This window comes from Oncorhynchus masou, chromosome 13 (genome assembly GCF_036934945.1).
Source record: "Oncorhynchus masou masou isolate Uvic2021 chromosome 13, UVic_Omas_1.1, whole genome shotgun sequence".
NCBI classification, from domain to species: domain Eukaryota; kingdom Metazoa; phylum Chordata; class Actinopteri; order Salmoniformes; family Salmonidae; genus Oncorhynchus; species Oncorhynchus masou.
Genome location: NC_088224.1, coordinates 66,846,871 through 66,865,906, shown reverse-complemented (window position 1 = coordinate 66,865,906; position 19,036 = coordinate 66,846,871). Strand labels below are relative to the sequence as shown.

At 44.9% G+C, this 19,036-nt stretch overlaps 1 protein-coding gene and 1 pseudogene across 2 annotated transcripts in view; one reads left to right on the top strand and one right to left on the bottom strand.

The window, feature by feature from the left end:
- The window catches only part of LOC135552876 (septin-5-like), a 45,313-nt pseudogene extending 35,901 nt beyond the window's left edge, over nt 1-9,412 (top strand).
- A 498-nt stretch (nt 9,413-9,910) lies between these two features.
- LOC135552875 (max-binding protein MNT-like) overlaps nt 9,911-19,036 on the bottom strand; it is a 29,621-nt gene continuing 20,495 nt past the window's right edge. For both annotated transcript variants that reach the window (XM_064984797.1, XM_064984798.1), the window contains 2 exons: nt 16,287-16,479; nt 9,911-13,072 (listed from right to left, as the gene is read on the bottom strand). In XM_064984797.1, the coding sequence (XP_064840869.1) occupies nt 12,255-13,072; nt 16,287-16,479 (1,011 nt within the window). In that variant the 3' untranslated portion in view covers nt 9,911-12,254. The remainder of the gene's footprint in view (nt 13,073-16,286; nt 16,480-19,036) is intronic.

The following is a 19,036-nucleotide window of genomic DNA, read 5'->3' as shown; positions in this document are numbered from 1 at the left end:
CTGGGATGTGGACATGAAGCTAGGGTTAGGGTTGTACTGGGATGTGGACATGAAGCTGGGGTTAGGGTTGTACTGGGCTGTGGACATGAAGCTGGGGTTAGGGTTGTACTGGGATGTGGACATGAAGCTAGGGTTAGGGTTGTACTGGGATGTGGACATGAAGCTGGGGTTAGGGTTGTACTGGGCTGTGGACATGAAGCTAGGGTTGTACTGGGATGTGAACATGAAGCTGGGGTTAGGGTTGTACTGGGATGTGGACATGAAGCTAGGGTTGTACTGGGATGTGAACATGAAGCTGGGGTTAGGGTTGTACTGGGATGTGGACATGAAGCTAGGGTTAGGGTTGTACTGGGATGTGGACATGAAGCTAGGGTTAGGGTTGTACTGGGATGTGGACATGAAGCTAGGGTTAGGGTTGTACTGGGATGTGGACATGAAGCTGGGGTTAGGGTTGTACTGGGATGTGGACATGAAGCTAGGGTTGTACTGGGATGTGGACATGAAGCTAGGGTTGTACTGGGATGTGGACATGAAGCTAGGGTTGTACTGGGATGTGGACATGAAGCTGGGGTTAGGGTTGTACTGGGATGTGGACGTGAAGCTAGGGTTAGGGTTGTACTGGGATGTGGACATGAAGCTGCGGTTAGGGTTGTACTGGGATGTGGACATGAAGCTGGGGTTAGGGTTGTACTGGGATGTGGACATGAAGGTAGGGTTAGGGTTGTACTGGGATGTGGACATGAAGCTAGGGTTAGGGTTGTACTGGGATGTGGACATGAAGCTAGGGTTCGGGTTGTACTGGGATGTGGACATGAAGCTGGGGTTAGGGTTGCACTGGGATGTGGACATGAAGCTGGGGTTAGGGTTGTACTGGAATGTGGACATGAAGCTAGGGTTAGGGTTGTACTGGGATGTGGACATGAAGCTAGGGTTAGGGTTGTACTGGGATGTGGACATGAAGCTAGGGTTAGGGTCGTACTGGGATGTGGACATGAAGCTAGGGTTAGGGTTGTACTGGGATGTGGACATGAAGCTAGGGTTAGGGTTGTACTGGGCTGTGGACATGAAGCTAGGGTTAGGGTTGTACTGGGCTGTGGACATGAAGCTGGGGTTAGGGTTGTACTGGGATGTGGACATGAAGCTGGGGTTAGGGTTGTACTGGGCTGTGGACATGAAGCTGGGGTTAGGGTTGTACTGGGATGTGGACATGAAGCTGGGGTTAGGGTCGTACTGGGATGTGGACATGAAGCTAGGGTTAGGGTTGTACTGGGATGTGGACATGAAGCTGGGGTTAGGGTTGTACTGGGATGTGGACATGAAGCTGGGGTTAGGGTTGTACTGGGATGTGGACATGAAGCTAGGGTTAGGGTTGTACTGGGCTGTGGACGTGAAGCTAGGGTTAGGGTCGTACTGGGATGTGGACATGAAGCTATGGTTAGGGTTGTACTGGGATGTGGACATGAAGCTGGGGTTAGGGTTGTACTGGGATGTGGACATGAAGCTAGGGTTGTACTGGGATGTGGACATGAAGCTGGGGTTGTACTGGGATGTGAACATGAAGCTGGGGTTAGGGTTGTACTGGGATGTGGACATGAAGCTGGGGTTAGGGTCGTACTGGGATGTGGACATGAAGCTAGGGTTAGGGTTGTACTGGGATGTGGACATGAAGCTAGGGTTAGGGTTGTACTGGGATGTGGACATGAAGCTGGGGTTGTACTGGGATGTGGACATGAAGCTAGGGTTGTACTGGGATGTGGACGTGAAGCTGGGGTTGTACTGGGCTGTGGACATGAAGCTAGGGTTAGGGTTGTACTGGGATGTGAACATGAAGCTAGGGTTAGGGTTGTACTGGGCTGTGGACATGAAGTTAGGGTTAGGGTTGTACTGGGATGTGAACATGAAGCTGGGGTTAGGGTTGTACTGGGATGTGGACATGAAGCTAGGGTTAGGGTTGTACTGGGATGTGGACATGAAGCTGGGGTTGTTTTGGGATGTGGACATGAAGCTAGGGTTGTACTGGGATGTGGATGTGAAGCTGGGGTTAGGGTTGTACTGGGATGTGGACATGAAGCAAGGGTTGTACTGGGATGTGAACATGAAGCTGGGGTTAGGGTCGTACTGGGATGTGGACATGAAGCTGGGGTTAGGGTTGTACTGGGATGTGAACATGAAGCTGGGGTTAGGGTTGTACTGGGATGTGGACATGAAGCTAGGGTTAGGGTTGTACTGGGATGTGGACATGAAGCTAGGGTTAGGGTTGTACTGGGATGTGGACATGAAGCTAGGGTTGTACTGGGATGTGGACATGAAGCTGGGGTTGTACTGGGATGTGAACATGAAGCTAGGGTTGTAATGGGATGTGGACATGAAGCTGGGGTTAGGGTTGTACTGGGATGTGGACATGAAGCTGGGGTTGTACTGGGATGTGAACATGAAGCTGGGGTTAGGGTTGTAATGGGATGTGGACATGAAGCTGGGGTTAGGGTTGTACTGGGATGTGGACATGAAGCTAGGGTTGTACTGGGATGTGAACATGAAGCTAGGGTTGTAATGGGATGTGGACATGAAGCTGGGGTTAGGGTTGTACGGGGATGTGGACATGAAGCTAGGGTTGTAATGGGATGTGGACATGAAGCTGGGGTTAGGGTTGTACTGGGATGTGGACATGAAGCTGGGGTTAGGGTTGTACTGGGATGTGAACATGAAGCTAGGGTTAGGGTTGTACTGGGCTGTGGACATGAAGCTAGGGTTAGGGTTGTACTGGGATGTGGACATGAAGCTAGGGTTAGGGTTGTACTGGGATGTGGACATGAAGCTAGGGTTAGGGTTGTACTGGGCTGTGGACATGAAGCTAGGGTTAGGGTTGTACTGGGATGTGGACATGAAGCTGGGGTTAGGGTTGTACTGGGATGTGGACATGAAGCTAGGTTTAGGGTTGTACTGGAATGTGGACATGAAGCTGGGGTTAGGGTTGTACTGGGATGTGGACATGAAGCTGGGGTTAGGGTTGTACTGGGATGTGGACATGAAGCTAGGGTTAGGGTTGTACTGGAATGTGGACATGAAGCTGGGGTTAGGGTTGTACTGGGATGTGGACATGAAGCTAGGGTTAGGGTTGTGGTTGAGGTTCAGGTTAGGGTTGGGTTTGAATCCGGGATGTGGCCATGAAAGGTTTAGGAAAAACCACTGTCCTAACAACGCACACACTGTTACTTTTGACAGTGGAGAACTCGGCACACTGTGACTTTGTGAAGCTGAGGAACATGTTGGTGAGGACACACATGCAGGACCTGAAGGATGTGACACGGGAGACCCACTATGAGAACTACAGGGCTCACTGCATCCAGAGCATGACCCGCATGGTGGTGAAAGAACGCAACCGCAAGTATGGACACACACACAGACCAGTATCTCACTCACTGTAGCTCGTGTTGTTTATAGCTTGGATCAGGTATCTTAATACTGCATGTATTGTTACTCATCATATACAAACATAATGTAGCTCAACTACAATTCACAGTAACATACATTACCAGTCAAAAGTTTGGACACATACTCATTCCAGGGTTTTCTTTATTTTTTACTATTTTCTACATTGTAGAATAATAGTGAAGACATCAAAACTATGAAATAACACATATGGAATCATGTAGTAACCAAAAAAGTGTTAAACAAACACTTTTGAGATTCTTCAAAGTAGTCACACTTTGCCGTGATGACAGCTTTGCACACTCTTGGCATTCTCTCAACCAGCTTCATGAGGTAGTCACCTGGAATGCATTTCAATTAACAGGTGTGCCTTGTTAAAAGTTCATTTGGAATTTCTTTCCTCCTTAAAAGTCAATCAGTTGTGTTGTGACAAGGTAGGGAGGTGTAGAGAAGATAGTCTTTTACCAAATAGGGCTAAGTCTATATTATGGCAAGAACAGCTCAAATAAGCAAAGAGAAATGACAGTCCATGATGGCTTTAAGACCTGAAGCTCAGTCAGTGCGGAAAATTTCAAGAACTTCGAAAGTTTCTTCAAGTGCAGTCACAAAAACCATCAAGCGCTGTGATGAAACTGACTTTCATGAGGACCACCACAAGAAAGGAAGACCCAGTTACCTCTGCTGCAGAGGATACGTTTGTTAGAGTTACCAGCCTCAGAAATTACAGCCCAAATAAATGCTTCACAGAGTTCAAGTAACAGACCCATCGCAACATCAACTGTTTAGAGGAGACTCTGTGAATCAGGCCTTCATGGTCAAATTGCTTCAAATAAACCACTACTAAAGGACACCAATAAGAGGGAGAGACTCGCTTAGGCCAAGAAATACACCAGCAAAGGACATTAGACCGGTGGAAATCTGTCCTTTGGTCTGATGAGTCTAAATGTGAGATTTTTGGTTCCAACCGCCGTGTCTTTGTGAGACGCAGAGTAAGTGAACGGATGATCTCCGCATGTGTGGTTCCCACCATGAAGCATGGAGGAGGAGGTGTGGGGGTGCTTTGCTGGTGACACGGTCTGTGATGGATTTATTTAGAATTCAAGGCACACTTGACCAGCATGGCTACCACAGCATTCTGCAGCAATACGCCATCCCATGTGGTTTGTGCTTGGTGCTTTTAAACAGAACAATAACTCAACACAACTTCAGTCTGTGTAAGGGCTATTTGACCAAGAAGGAGAGTGATGTAGTGCTGAATCAGATGACCTGGCCTCCACAATCACCCGACCTCAACCCAATTGAGATGGTTTGGGATGAGTTAAACGTGGAGTGAAGGAAAAGCAGCCAACAAGTGCTCAGCACTTAAAGGATCTCCTTTAAGACTGTTGGAAAAGCATTCCAGGTGAAGCTGGTTGAGAGAATGCCAAGAATGTGCAAAGCTGTCAAGGTAAAGGGTGGCTACTTTGAAGAATCTAAAATATATTTTGATTTGTTTAGTGCTTTTTTGGTTACTACATAATTCCATATGTGTTATTCCATAGTTTTGTTGTCTTCACTATTATTCTGTAATATAAAGAAAAACACTTGAATGAGTAGGTGTTCTAACTTTTGACTGGTACTGTATAGTCACAAACTCTAACAAAATATACACCCACATACTGTCAACCATATTGTCTTTCTCCACTCTACTCCCGTAGTAAACTGACCAGGGAGAGCGGCACAGACTTCCCCATCCCTGTGATACCAAGTACCACAGACACCGAGACGGAGAAGCTGATCCGAGAGAAAGATGAAGAGGTACAACGAGGACACTCGGAGCATGAACCAGAGCAAGAGCACAGTCACGATGAGCACTCAGACCGACCCCTAGAACCCCACTCTGACCCAGGCCTAGACCCAGGGCCTGAACCTGAGGCCTCTTGAGTCCTCCAGGCTGTCAATCATATTTTATATACATTCCATTATTACATGCAGGTGCCCCTGAGGACCCCAGTCAGTTGTGCTAATTCTGGTCTGAGGAAGGGTGAAGGGTGACAGTTGGTCCCTACAGCAGCACCCCTAAAACAGCACCCAGCCATGAGGTGCACATGACCTGTAAGAGATGATTAGATCTGGGTACAAATAATGTTTTATATTCAAAAACTATTTGAACCCAGGTCTGGCAGTAGAATATAATATGCCAGGTCACGCTGCCTGGGTAGAGTAGTGTCGTAAATGGAAAGAAGTTCTCGTGTGGTTCTCTTCTCCCTGTTTGAGTCTGTCCCTGTCCAAAAGCACCATCGTGCCAATTTCATATAGTTATTTATATTATTTATATACAGTACCAGTCAAAAGTTTGGACACCGTCTCAATCAAGGGTTTTTATTTTTACTATTTTCTACATTGTAGAATAATAGTGAAGACATGAAAACTATGAAATAACACATATGTAGTGCTGCATCAGATGACCTGGCCTCCACAATCACCTGATCTTAACCCAATTGAGATGGTTTGGGATGAGTTGGACTGCAAAGTGAAGGAAAAACACCGAACAAGTGCTTAGAATATGTGGGAACTCCTTCAAGACTGTTGGAAAAGCATTCCAGGTGAAGCTGGTTGAGAAAATGCCAAGAATGTGCAAAGCTGTCAAAGGCAAAGGCTGGCTGCTTTGAAGAATCTAAAATATTACATATTTTGATTTGTTTAATAGTTTTTGGTTACTACATGATTCCATATGTTTTATTTAATAGTTTTGATGTCTTCACTATTATTCTAAAATGTAGGAAATAGTACAAATAAAGAAAAACCCTTGAATGAGTAGGCTTGTCCAAACTTTTGACGGGTACTGTATATATTTTCTGATTACAAGCTGATAACTTTAAAGAACCTTAACAATATACCCTCACCTGGGGTTTAAATCTGATGCATGAAGCCTACCCTGAAACCCACTTGTGCAGCTTGAGTTTTGGTGCAGATCTTCCATTGATATCAATACATAATTTACTCAAAAATAAAGTTAAGCTTGTGCATCTCAAGCTAGGTTCCCCCCTGAATGACATGAGCCATTAAAAACATTACATTATTTTCTGCTATTTCCTCATTTTTGGTATGTAACCCTTCCCATTATTAAAACGTTGGAAACACAAAACTGTCACCTTAATTTCATCCTATTTTGATATGTTTGTGGGATTGGGGGGGATGCTATGACGGGCAAATAATAGTATTTCTGCAAGTGCCATATCTTTCACACTTATACTTCATATCACAGTATTGAATTATTAGGCTCTGTGTGTAGCAATTATAGAAATTAATGTGTATACCTGACTGAACACACACACAGTCACCAGTCACATGGTCTCCAGACAGAGTAGAATGGGGTGGCAAATTGTATCAATCAGTTGTCCTCCGCTGGCTTGTTAGTCATTGGATAGGGTCATTGGTGCAGTGATGTAGAAGTAATGGTCATGTTCCAGGCCACCTTCAGCCTGTCTTTCACTCATTAGACTAGAACTGTATACATGACTGAATACACACGCATCCGTCATCATCATCAGGTCACATGGTCTAAAGTCAGAATAGACTGGGGTGGCAAATGGTATCGATCGGTTGTCTGTCAGCACTGCTGGCTTAGTTGTGATTTGGATAGGGCTTGGTTATTGGTGCAGTCATGTGGAAGTAATGGTTGCGTTCCAGGCCACCTACATTGCAGTCATGAAATGTAGACAATCACTACTTCCACATGTGTAGTGTTCTGAGACAATCAGATCTGTGTCAGATTTCTGCAAATGCAGAAGTAGTGTTTAGCATTATAGGAATCCATCAATATGACTTAATAATCTGATAGTCTGGTGAGAGTAGACTGGTATGGGGAATCCTATTTATCTGTTGTCACATAGCTGGCTTTGTTGTGATTGGATAGCGCTTGGTTATTGGTATGAGAGTTCCTAAAGCCTGTGAGCATCTCCCCTGTCCCTACTTCATTCTGTGTTTTTGTGTTTTGCTTCATGACTGACTGACAGTGGCCTCGTCTCTTTTCTCCACAGTTGCGGCGAATGCAAGAGATGCTCACAAAGATCCAGGAACAGATGCACACGCAGAAGGAGGCCTATTAACCCAGGCTACTACTAGAACCCCTGCCCCTCTGTAAATGCAGGCCCCCTCTTTCCACTACTAGGGTGGGCACCCCTAGAACCACTCTACTCTAGTCCACAAACATTGTCAACTCCAGCTCATCCAACCCCAACAGCCACCACTCCTCATTTAGTCAATAACCCTCACTATCAGAGACTGATCCACGACCAGGCATGAGGTATTCAGACAGGAGGTGGCATGGAGAGAATTTGCCTTCTCTTCCAACAACATGGAAGTCCTGTGTCTCCACACCTGTTGTGGAAACTCTAACAGTAACAACAGGCACTCCTTTCGAGTGCCATTGCTGGAGCACAACACCGGGCCGGACAGCACCGACCTAACCACCTGCTTGTCCTTAAAGGGTTACGGCCGGGTCCTGCCTGCCCTCTTTCCACTCATCGTTTACCTGTGGTGTTCTCAAGAACTTTTTGCCTTCCAGTTCATTGCTAACACTTCAATGTTCCTTGATGTTTCTCCTTAGTGAACTCTAACCCTGACATTGGTTAAGGGGTAGACTGTAGGGAGTGCGTTGTCCTGTCCCTCTGCTAGGTGTTTGAAAGTCTCATAACAAATGTAGTTGTGTGGTCTTAACCACCCTAGACAAGGTCTGTTGGGAAGGAGGTTGGCCTGCCCAAAAACAGTTTTGTCATGCACAATTTTTTCCCAAGAGCATTTTTCTTAAAAGGTCAATACTATAGATGGTCATACAGATAAAAATGTGATACTTTTTTTTACTACAATGTTACATTTGTAAATGTTTTTGTTACGGGGTTGCATCTATCACTTGTTATTGCTTTTATTTGCATTGCTACACAGAATAGCGTGGAATAAGTCTTTTTCAACATTTTTATTTTTAATTTCAACAAATGTTACTGAAGTACTGCTGGGTGTTTTTTTGACAAATGTATGTTAATAGGGCTAACTAATGTCCTTCACGCTCCCAATTCCAGCATGCTCAACCATGGGTTGTTCATTCTTGTATTTTACTTAAAGGAAACCCACTACTTACAGTTCTGATATCTAATGATAGTTTGAGAGTTTGCTGGAATATTGTTGACTTGCAGGTTCGTCCTCAGGTCGTAGTAAAACGTTTTGCAGTGAAAATGAGTTCTTAGACTGAGATACAATCCCATTAGACGTTGCGACTTTTAAAGGCAATTTCAGATTAAGCTGACATATGCGTTTGTGATGGGATCTCTGCGAAAGCAGAGAACATTGCAAAACCTGCGAACTGACTAAATCCTGGCTCAAATGGACAAGTTCCAGCATTAACTCCCCATTTAACGTTTAATATTATTTTTTTTTTTCACTGAACATGACCCAAGAGGAGAAAATAGAAGCCTTGAGCTAACTATGTGCCAGCCAAGAGATGCTGGCCTGGGGACCAAGCAGACAGGACAAGGCCCTTATTCTGCCAGAGGTCAGGGGGCTAGAGAATGACAGGGTCACTTCAGTAAGGTTGTTTGTGGGTATAGTGTCTGTAATAGAGGTGCCTGATGTAGCAGGCCTTCATTCATGGGTGATATTTTTCTTGATTATGTTTGTGGACAGTAAGTATGCACCCTCTATTTTGAAGTACATTAAGTAGATATGTATGAGTGGATGATTTTATTATAGTAGATATATTATGCACTCAACGCAAGAGAAATTATAATTACTTATCATTTAGGTGTTTCCTTCCAATAATTTTGACTTAACACTTTTTCATGAAGATGAATAGTTGTGCATATGTATTTATTTTCCTCAGGTGCAAATGTCAGTTTATTCACAAGGAACAAGTCATGAGACAAAAATATACATTTGTTTGGGTTATTAGTATGAGTGCCAGAAAAATTGATTTGAAATAATCAGAATAAAATATTTTTATTTCACATTCTCTTTGTAAGCAACATTGTTCATGTACCTGTTCTATCCTGATCCATCAAAAGCTTAGAGATTCACCTACAGACCCAGTCCAAAATCACACTAGAACAAAAGTAGGAAATAAGATTGTTTCATAAGAATGTTGTCATACTACTTTTTCTGAATACATGTATGTAATAAATAACTTTGGCCAGGATTCAATCTGAGCGCAGATTGGCAACGCTCCAATAAACGCATTTTCCCATTGAGCCAACATATGCAGCGTTTACCGTGAATGTGGGCTCTGAAAAAGTGCATTGTGGACAAAGCTCGCTCGGATTGAATCCAGCACTTTATAAAGTCATTGAGGAAGAGAAAGGATGCAATGAATTGTAATACAATAAAAGGAAGTAACATCTTGTCTCTCCATTCTAGCCATTTTCTACTACTTTGTATTGCGATAGTGTTGCTAAGCGAGCCTACACACACCCTAAAAATGTAGATCAAATAAATTGACCAAAGCAAGAAGTTATAAATGTAATAAGATTTATTAAGTATCTTAAGCATTTTCCACTTATGCATTTAAATGATTTCTCTTTTTACATAATGGACAATTAAATCTAAACGCAGCCCAAAATGTACAGGCAATATAGAACTTCCACTTTCTCCATAGGGAAAACAAACGCTGTGGAAAGGGCTCTGAAAGCTCTCCCGCGGTATACAGTACTGTACATGGTCTCAGAAAACTGCTGGCATAAAAATCTACATATGAACCAAAATCATCAATCTACATGCAAAAACAGGCAAATCTTTAAAATACACTAAAACCATTATTGAATGTGTACATACATACTGTTCCATTCCATACAAAGATTGATCAAATATATATTTTTAAATGTTATGACAACCATGTCCATTCTTCCTCCCAAAGACAGACAAAACCATTCAGATTAAGTGAAGAGGGACACAGTCACGTGCTGTCTTTGCGAGTGCTATGTACAGTTGTAAACCAGTTTTGCTTTAATTGGGGTTATTAAGTAGCATATCAAAGTGCTAGAAGTTAAAAGTTGAATCTCAGCTACACAGGTCGTGTAATAGTGCAGTGGACGGCCAACACGAGAATCTAGATAAGAATTGATATACCAGATAATTCATATGGTTGGTGGAAAAAGAGGATAAAATGTCATAGGTGACTGCCTGACCATGCCGTTTAACCCCAAACTGCCACATTCACTTCAATGGTCTACCGTGACACTGCCGAAGGCCTTAAACAAGATCACTGTAGCAACACAAACAAGATATGCCTCACTATATAGCTACTTCATTACACATACATAGATACTCCAGGAACAATTTACAGTGATTGTGCCTGCTATGGCTCCTGCTCTGCCATTAGTAAAAAATATATATAAATCGTGGTAATATGTAGCCACTTGAGTATTGTAGTTTTACTCCTGTGCTAAACTGAGTGGTCGTTCAGTTTTGTGAAAAGTCCTCACAGTTATACTTACATCACCTGCTTCAGATGTGCATGGTTGAACTGGTAATGCCAGCATTTGGGTTTGATTCCTGCTTGGGCCACACACACACACACACACAATATATGTTATTACAAACTAGTACACTCAATGACCATTTTACATGCCGTTGTGGTTTACCACCAGCAGGGGAAGCCTGTGGAACATGCAGTAATATGACAGCGCTGCAGTGGGAGAAGAACGGCCAGGCCGTGTTTTAGGTTTCACTTCACAGCCATGTGCCTGGGTAGTGGGAAGGGGAGGTCCCAGCAATTATGTCCTCAATGTGCTCCTTTATGGCGCTTAGTTGTTAGCGCGCACGCACACACACACACACACACACGCTGATCCCATGCTGACGCTGACGTGCCAACACCTACCAATCACACAGCCAGAGAGCCAGTCTCTCTGACCCCGATTCAGCGGTCTGAAATTGGATGCTTTGCCTTCTGGTCACATCAAGGCCCGTATCCACAAAGTGTCTCAGAGTAGGAGTGCTTATCTAGTATCAGTTTAGACTAAAATCGTAATGAATGAGATTAGACGGGCAGATCCTAGATCAGCACAACTATTCAGGTGATTTGTGAATACAGGCCCTGGACTCTGTGGTAGACTTCAGTTAAATCTAAAACCTTGGTGCTTTCATAATAGCAAATAGTGGCACCATCACAGTCATTAGCAGTGTGGTTTGTAAATACTCTTGGCTGTGGAATACGTGACCCTGTACCAGAAATATAAAAACCGGTCCTGAATGAAAATATGCAGGTCTGACTGCCTTGGACATTGGATGTCTCGCACTATTAGCTACTGTAGATATGAACACAGAGGAGGGCCAGACATAGAATGCCTCCAAGTGATTCTCTCCACTGCATCCTATACAATATCAACATTACCATCCTGGACATCATACTCAGCCCAACAACAACATTGGCTGTCTTTCACCTCTCATAACCATTATGAAGATATATTTTAAAAAATGGTACATTTATATAGTTTCTTTTTGGAATGTTCTGAGTTACTTCTTATTGACAGCTGTAATGCATCAGGTTAGTTATTAACGCAGTTTGAGAATCATCAGTGAATATGAGGATTTGCGTCCAGTATGAAGGCTTTTACATTTGTTTGTCAGTACAGTAGTCCTGGTGCCTGCCTCACTCTGGGCCTGCTTCAGTCGCCCTGGGCTCGGAGTCTGGGCTGGTTCCTGTCCGGCTGGTCTGCTCTGAGGCCGATGGTCTCCAGATCTGGAGGTCTGTCTCCGACTTCAGCCTGACTCTGACCACCTCGGGGTGGGTGTGGCCTGTTCATGTAGCTTGGTTCTCAGGCTAGCTTCAGGATGGCTCTGGCCTGGTTCAGAGATCAGGCTAGCTTCAGAGTGCTAACGGGGAATGAAGGCAAGGTCACCATAGTTACAGGGTTCAGCAGCTGTTGGTGATGCGTCACCACCTGGGCACCAACTGCCGTCTGCTTTCCCATGATGGTGGTTGTGCCCTGGCTGGGGGCAGTACCATTGACCTGGGCGAGAGTATGGGTGATGTGGCCCACCATGGCTGGCTGGGTGACAGCCACAGACTGGGGGTAGATGGTGGGTAGATGGTGCTGGCCCAGGTGGGTAACAGGGTGGATAGGGATGTCTCCGATGGGCTGGTGGTGGTGTCCTGGGGCCAGCTGCATGGGGGCTGAGGAGGAGGGAGCTAGATGGGTGATGTGCTTGGCTCCTCCAGATGAAGCCTGGATGACGTGGTTGACGGCCTGGATGACAGAGGCGTGGGAAGCCGAGGCGTGGGCAATGACTGTGGGCTGGAGGCTGGGGGCCTTTACCATGTGAGTATGAGCGTGGGCAGTCACCATGTGTGTGTGAGCCGGGAAGAGGGTGCTAGGGGAGGTTACGATGTGTGTGTGAGGCGATAGGAGTGCCTGGATAGGGGTGGTGGTGATGATGTTGGATGCTGGGGTGGAGAATGTAGCCGAGACAGCCAAGGGTGACAGCGGGTGGGGGTACGTTTGGGCCTTGTGTTGGCTGGAGATGTGTTGGGTGAGGATGGAGGTGGTGGGGGTTATGGGAGTGGTGGTCACAGTCTTGTACAACTCGGGTTTCATGGCTTGTTGAGGCACGGTGGGTAAGGCTGCCGGAACATTCTCCTCATCCATGTCGTCATCCATGATGTCTTCACCCTCTGTGTGACAGACAGAAAGAACACATTAACTTTACGCTTGATAACGTCACAGATATGACCGCTTTGTACATTCTTAAAACACTGTGTAGGAACTAGTGTCGTTTGGTCTTTCTATAAATAGTGTGACATTGGGATCAACATTTCAAAATGGTTTGAAACAAAAATAACACGGATTTTCATGAAGTTCTACATGTGTACTTACGAATGAAAGTGAATATGTGCAAATTGGCCCATAACTCCACCTATACAACAACCTAGGTTTAGGACTATACAACCTTTAAAACAGGGTTTATACAGACACCGGCAAGTCAAATTCAAGGACTTAAGGACTTTTCCCAAGTAATTAATTGCAATTGTCAAGAACCTCAAATGGTATACAATTTTATAATGATTATTATTATAGGGTCCAATATAGAACTATATAGCTATGATCCCCCTTATATCTTAAACCAGTTAAATGTGATCTACATAATCCCCAAAGGTAATTATTTATCAGGAGGGCCATAAACAATAACTAGTAATGCTGCAGACTCCAAGAAAGGTTCAAATCTCACCTTGTTTTTATAAATTGCTGAGGTATAATCACTTTTGAAGAAGTTTAAGGAGAAATATGAAAATAAATGTAAACTCAGGAAAAAGATAAATCCTCTCACTGTCAACTGAGTTTATTCTCAGCAAACCTATAAATTACACATTTTGTATGAACATAAGATTCAACAGACAAACTGAACAAGTTCCACAGACATGTGACTAACAGAAATGGAATAATGTGTCCCTGAACAAGGAGGGGGGGGGGGGGGGTCAAAATCAAAAGTAACAGTCAGTATCTGGTGGCCACCAGCTGCATTAAGTGCTGCAGTGCATCTCCTCCTCATGGACTGCAGCACATTTGCCAGTTCTTACTGTCAGATGTTACCCCACTTCCACCAAGGCACCTGCAGGTTCCCGGACATTTCTGGGGGGAATGGCCCTAGTCCTCACCCTCCGATCCAACGGGTCCCAGGCGTGCTCACATGGGATTGAGATCCGGGCTCTTCACTGGCCATGGCAGAACACTGACATTCCTGTCTTGCAGGAAATCAGCCATACAGCTCATTCTGTGCGTGGTGGCATTGTCATGCTGGAGGGTCATGTCAGGATGAGCCTGCGTTGAGATTGTCTGCAATGACAAGCTCAGTCCGATGATGCTGTGACGCACTGCCCCAGACCATGACGGACCCTCCACCTCGATCCCGCTTCAAGTGTAACGCTCATTCCAACTCGCTGTTGGCTGGGCTCCCTGCCTGTGCCATTAAACCCCTACAACTCATCCAGAACGCCGCAGCCCGTCTGGTGTTCAACCTTCCCAAGTTCTCTCACGTCACCCCGCTCCTCCGCTCTCTCCACTGGCTTCCAGTTGAAGCTCGCATCCGCTACAAGACCATGGTGCTTGCCTACGGAGCTGTGAGGGGAACGGCACCGCAGTACCTCCAGGCTCTGATCAGGCCCTACACCCAAGCAAGGGCACTGCGTTCATCCACCTCTGGCCTGCTCGCCTCCCTACCATTGAGGAAGTACAGTTCCCGCTCAGCCCAGTCAAAACTGTTCGCTGCTCTGGCCCCCCAATGGTGGAACAAACTCCCTCACGACGCCAGGACAGCGGAGTCAATCACCACCTTCCGGAGACACCTGAAACCCCACCTCTTCAAGGAATACCTAGGATAGGATAAGTAATCCTTCTCACCACCCCCCCCCTTAATGATTTAGATGCACTATTGTAAAGTGGCTGTTCCACTGGATGTCAGAAGGTGAATTCACCAATTTGTAAGTCGCTCTGGATAAGAGCGTCTGCTAAATGACGTAAATGTAATGTAAATGTAATGATAAACACGAATCCGACCATCAGATAAAACTGCGACTTGTCAATGAAGAGCACTTTTTGCCAGTCCTGACTGGTCCAGCGAAGGTGGGTTTGTGCCCATAGGCGATGTTGTTGCCGGTGATGTCTGGTGAGGACCTGCCTTTACAACAGGCCTACAAGCCCTCAGCCCAGCCTCTCTCAGCCTATTGCAGACAGTCTAAGCACTGATGGAGGGATTGTGCGTTCCTGGTGTAACTCGGTCAGTTGTTGTTACCATCCTATACCTATCCCGCAGGTGTCATGTTCGGCTGTACCGATCCTGTACAGGTGTTGTTACACGTGGTCTGCCACTGCGAGGACGATCAGCTGTCCGTCCTGTCTCAGGCATCTCACAGTACGGACATTGCAATTTATTGCCCTGGCCACATCTGCAGTCCTTATGCCTCCTTGCAGCATGCCTAAGGCACATTCACGCAGATGAGCAGGGACCCTGTGAATCTTTCTTTTGATGTTTTTCAGAGTCAGTAGAAAGGCCTCTTTAGCGTCCTACGTTTTCATAACCGTGACCTTAATTGCCTACCGTCTGTAAGCTGTTAGTGTCTTAACGACCGTTCCATAGGTGCATGTCCATTCATTGTTTATGGTTCATTGAACAAGCATGGGAAACAGTATTTAAACCCTTTACAATAAAGATCTGAAGTTATTTGGATTTTCTTTGAAAGACAGGGTCCTTAAAAAAGGGACTTTTTTTAGTTGCTGGGTTTGAATAAGGCTTGAAATGTCTTATGCCTTCTACAAATAGTATATTCTAATTATAAAAACGACTAACTATAAGATTTCACCTTAACTGTAAAAATACATATTTTCTAACGGTCTCGAGCAAAACGTCTGCCCCAATCACTGTGAACTTCACAGAGCTCTAGTTTGGCTTCCTGAACTCAACTTTCATCTCATATTAAAAATCGTGTCCATATATGACAAAAATTGTTTGAAATCTATTTGTTTAAAATTATTTTTGATTACTGGCTCTAAATCGATCTCGGATCGCTACTGCGACAAAACCCCCTCTCCTGCTGCACTATGATGTAAGGATTCCAGGCATATGCGTTGTTAGTGGCTGTGATGTAGGGTTCAGCAAGGAGTTTCTGGACAGTCGGAAGAGCATATTAAAAACTAGGGACACCCCAGCTTCAAGTGGTGTCAGAATTCACGTCCTGCTTCACACAGGCAAAAGAGACCTACTCCTGTGTTGGTGAGAATCAGGGTTCTCGTTCAATGCAAACAATTTTGATCTGTGTCCATAGATCAAATTAATTAAGAAAACCGTTTTGCTTATAAATAGATTGCTTGGTTAAACCGATTGATTGAGCGTACCTGAGGCAGTAGAGGTAGAAGCCTGGTCGTCTTCTGGTTGAACCGTCTGTCTGAGAACCCGGTCTATCTCCATGACATTCATCCATTGGCTCAGCTCGTTCTTCAGCTCAGCCAATCGCTGCTGAGTAGCAATTTTCTCCCGCGCCAGTCTCTCCATCTCATGCTCGTACTCCTTCTCCTTGCGCTTCAACGTCTGTAAGACACAGAGGGAGAGAGAAAAGTGCTCAGTACAGTTTGAACACACCCATTTATAAATGGGGCAATAAAATATATATTTCAGAGAGCGCCTGCATTCTGCAATTTGATTATAATAAAACTTTGAACTGAAGTTTCACACAAGTTATTCAATAGAACCAGTAATAGGCCATCATTGTAAATAAGATTTTGTTCTTAACGGACTTGCCTAGTAAATAAATAAATAAATAAATAAATAAATAAATATATATAGCTGGATTCTAACTGTTCATGTAAAGTAAAAGCTGCTATCCAGACGTGTGTTGTTTTAGCAACAGCCGCGGAACCACATGCACAAAACATTTCTCTCTTCTAATCCCTTAGTGTATCCGTTATGCTGGTCACTTCCTTATCTGTGACAGTACATCACACAACCAACAATAACACCAACACGATGTCCTGACCCCATGGTCTCTACTTCATCTGTCAATGTTGAGACAGTGACAGGGCTACACACACACACACACACACACTGACCAAGAGATCCTTCTCTCTCCCTGTACAGAAACATGTCAAATGTTACATTACGATCAAAGCGACACCACGGCCACATCCTGAGTGTTTAAAACAGCCGATAGATAATGTTTCTTCAGAAGGTCATTGCTGCCTCTACTTCACTTCCAGGGTAGGCTGAGCAGGATTCCAGAGGAGCAAAGGACAGTCCCCTCTGGGAACACTAACTAGTACTCTGAGTGTAGTACTACTGTTGGACGCAAGCATCAACATCCTCTTAGAGACTGCTTGGGTATGCCTCCTTATGTGGGCCCCTCCCATTATCCTCTTTGCCCACCTTGCTAGTCCCCACAAAATGTTCTTTCTAAACCACATGGACACTCATTTACTACTCTGGAAGCATTAATCAAGACCATTTCATAGGACTGACAGCAGTCTAAAATAAAGTCTTGGGAGAGCCATTTCCACGTCTGTTGCTTCCTTTGACTGGACGAGCAGAAGCAACAGACATTAACCTACACCATGACTGGGCAGGCAGCATGACTGTGTGAAAGGAAGAACAGACAGAGAGACCTGGATAGAGGGAAGGAGTACAGAAAGAGGGAGGTGCTGGGCAGTGGCTCTCTGACCCAGTTTATCATTTCCTGGTCAGCTGACAAAGGCCTGACAAAACAGGCTGTAGTGGGCGGGCCATATCTGTACAGAGGGAGAGCAGCCGGGACAGAGAGATTATACTGTCAGTCTGCCTGGGAGACAGAAAACAACTAGGAAGAACACCATGAAGTCTGCCAGGACAGGAAACCTTTACATTGACTTTATGAGAGACAAAGACATTGAGTTTCATTCTCCCTCCTCCAGTGGGTATTGCCCAATCGACTAGGTTCAGAAGACCATGGAATCACGACTAGCCAATCAGGACGAAACTAAGACTAGAATCACGACAAGGCTAACAAGGCTGGACTCATCTGACTCAGAGCCATAAAGCTGGGTGCTCATAGACCTGGACTTCCTGTATCTGTGTATAATGTAGCTGTGTGTGAGAGACTAGGTACACATACATTTGTACAATTGCTTTTCAGTATGGAAGTATAAACAGATGTAAGGCCAATTGCGAGTCTTCAACCAGGATCAGATAAGATGCTCTGCTGTGTTGTCACTCACACAAACCCAGGCCCCTCACACTGAAACACAACCCAAACCCTATGGCCTGTCTAAATCTACATGTGAACCGCTCCTTACCTTGGAAGGCAGAAAGGAGATGTGTGTGTGTGTGTGTGTGTGTGTGTGTGTGTGTGTGTGTGTGTGTGTGTGTGTGTGTGTATATATATATATATATATATATATATATATATGAGATGAGACTGTTGTGCAGACTAAAGCTAAAGAAGACCAGATCTTTCATTCGGTCTTGATTTAAATGTTAGGGTAGAGTTAAAACGATTAAGACAGCCAGTCTGGTGTTGTTATAGGCTCTATCAGTCCAGTAGAAGGAGTACTGCTGCAGACTCCCCTGATTGGCTGGTGGTGAGTCACCTATGGTCCTAGACAGACCCCAGCCGGTCTGGGTGGTCTTCACCACCAACATAACTGTATGAATAATGACAGCACTCTGCTCCAATCAGACCGCCCCCCTTGTTCCGTTGTCATGGCAACAGCTGAAAACCGCCATTGTTTCCATGGCAACATGTCGGGTGATAAGCAGCACATTGTCCCAGTGCGTCAGTTGTACAGTGGTAGAATATTAAAAAGGCATCAGAAACATACATCAGCGACCAAATAAACAATGCTATAACAAGGTAAAAAAAACGGTTGTAGAAGGCAGTCATAAAGCCAACGCTGTAACACGGAGACAGTCATATGTGAATGCGAGTGTGGGGGCATGTCTTTTGCAAGCATGCTCATGAACACACGGTGGAATTCTGGGCCTAGTGCTATGACTCATACAGACAGAGAGACAGTGAGCACCCGCGAGAAAGATGCAGTATGTACTACTCACTGCTCTACAAACACCAACACCCACTATGGCCCCACCCCTGTCACTACACGATCTAGTAGCTAGCTGC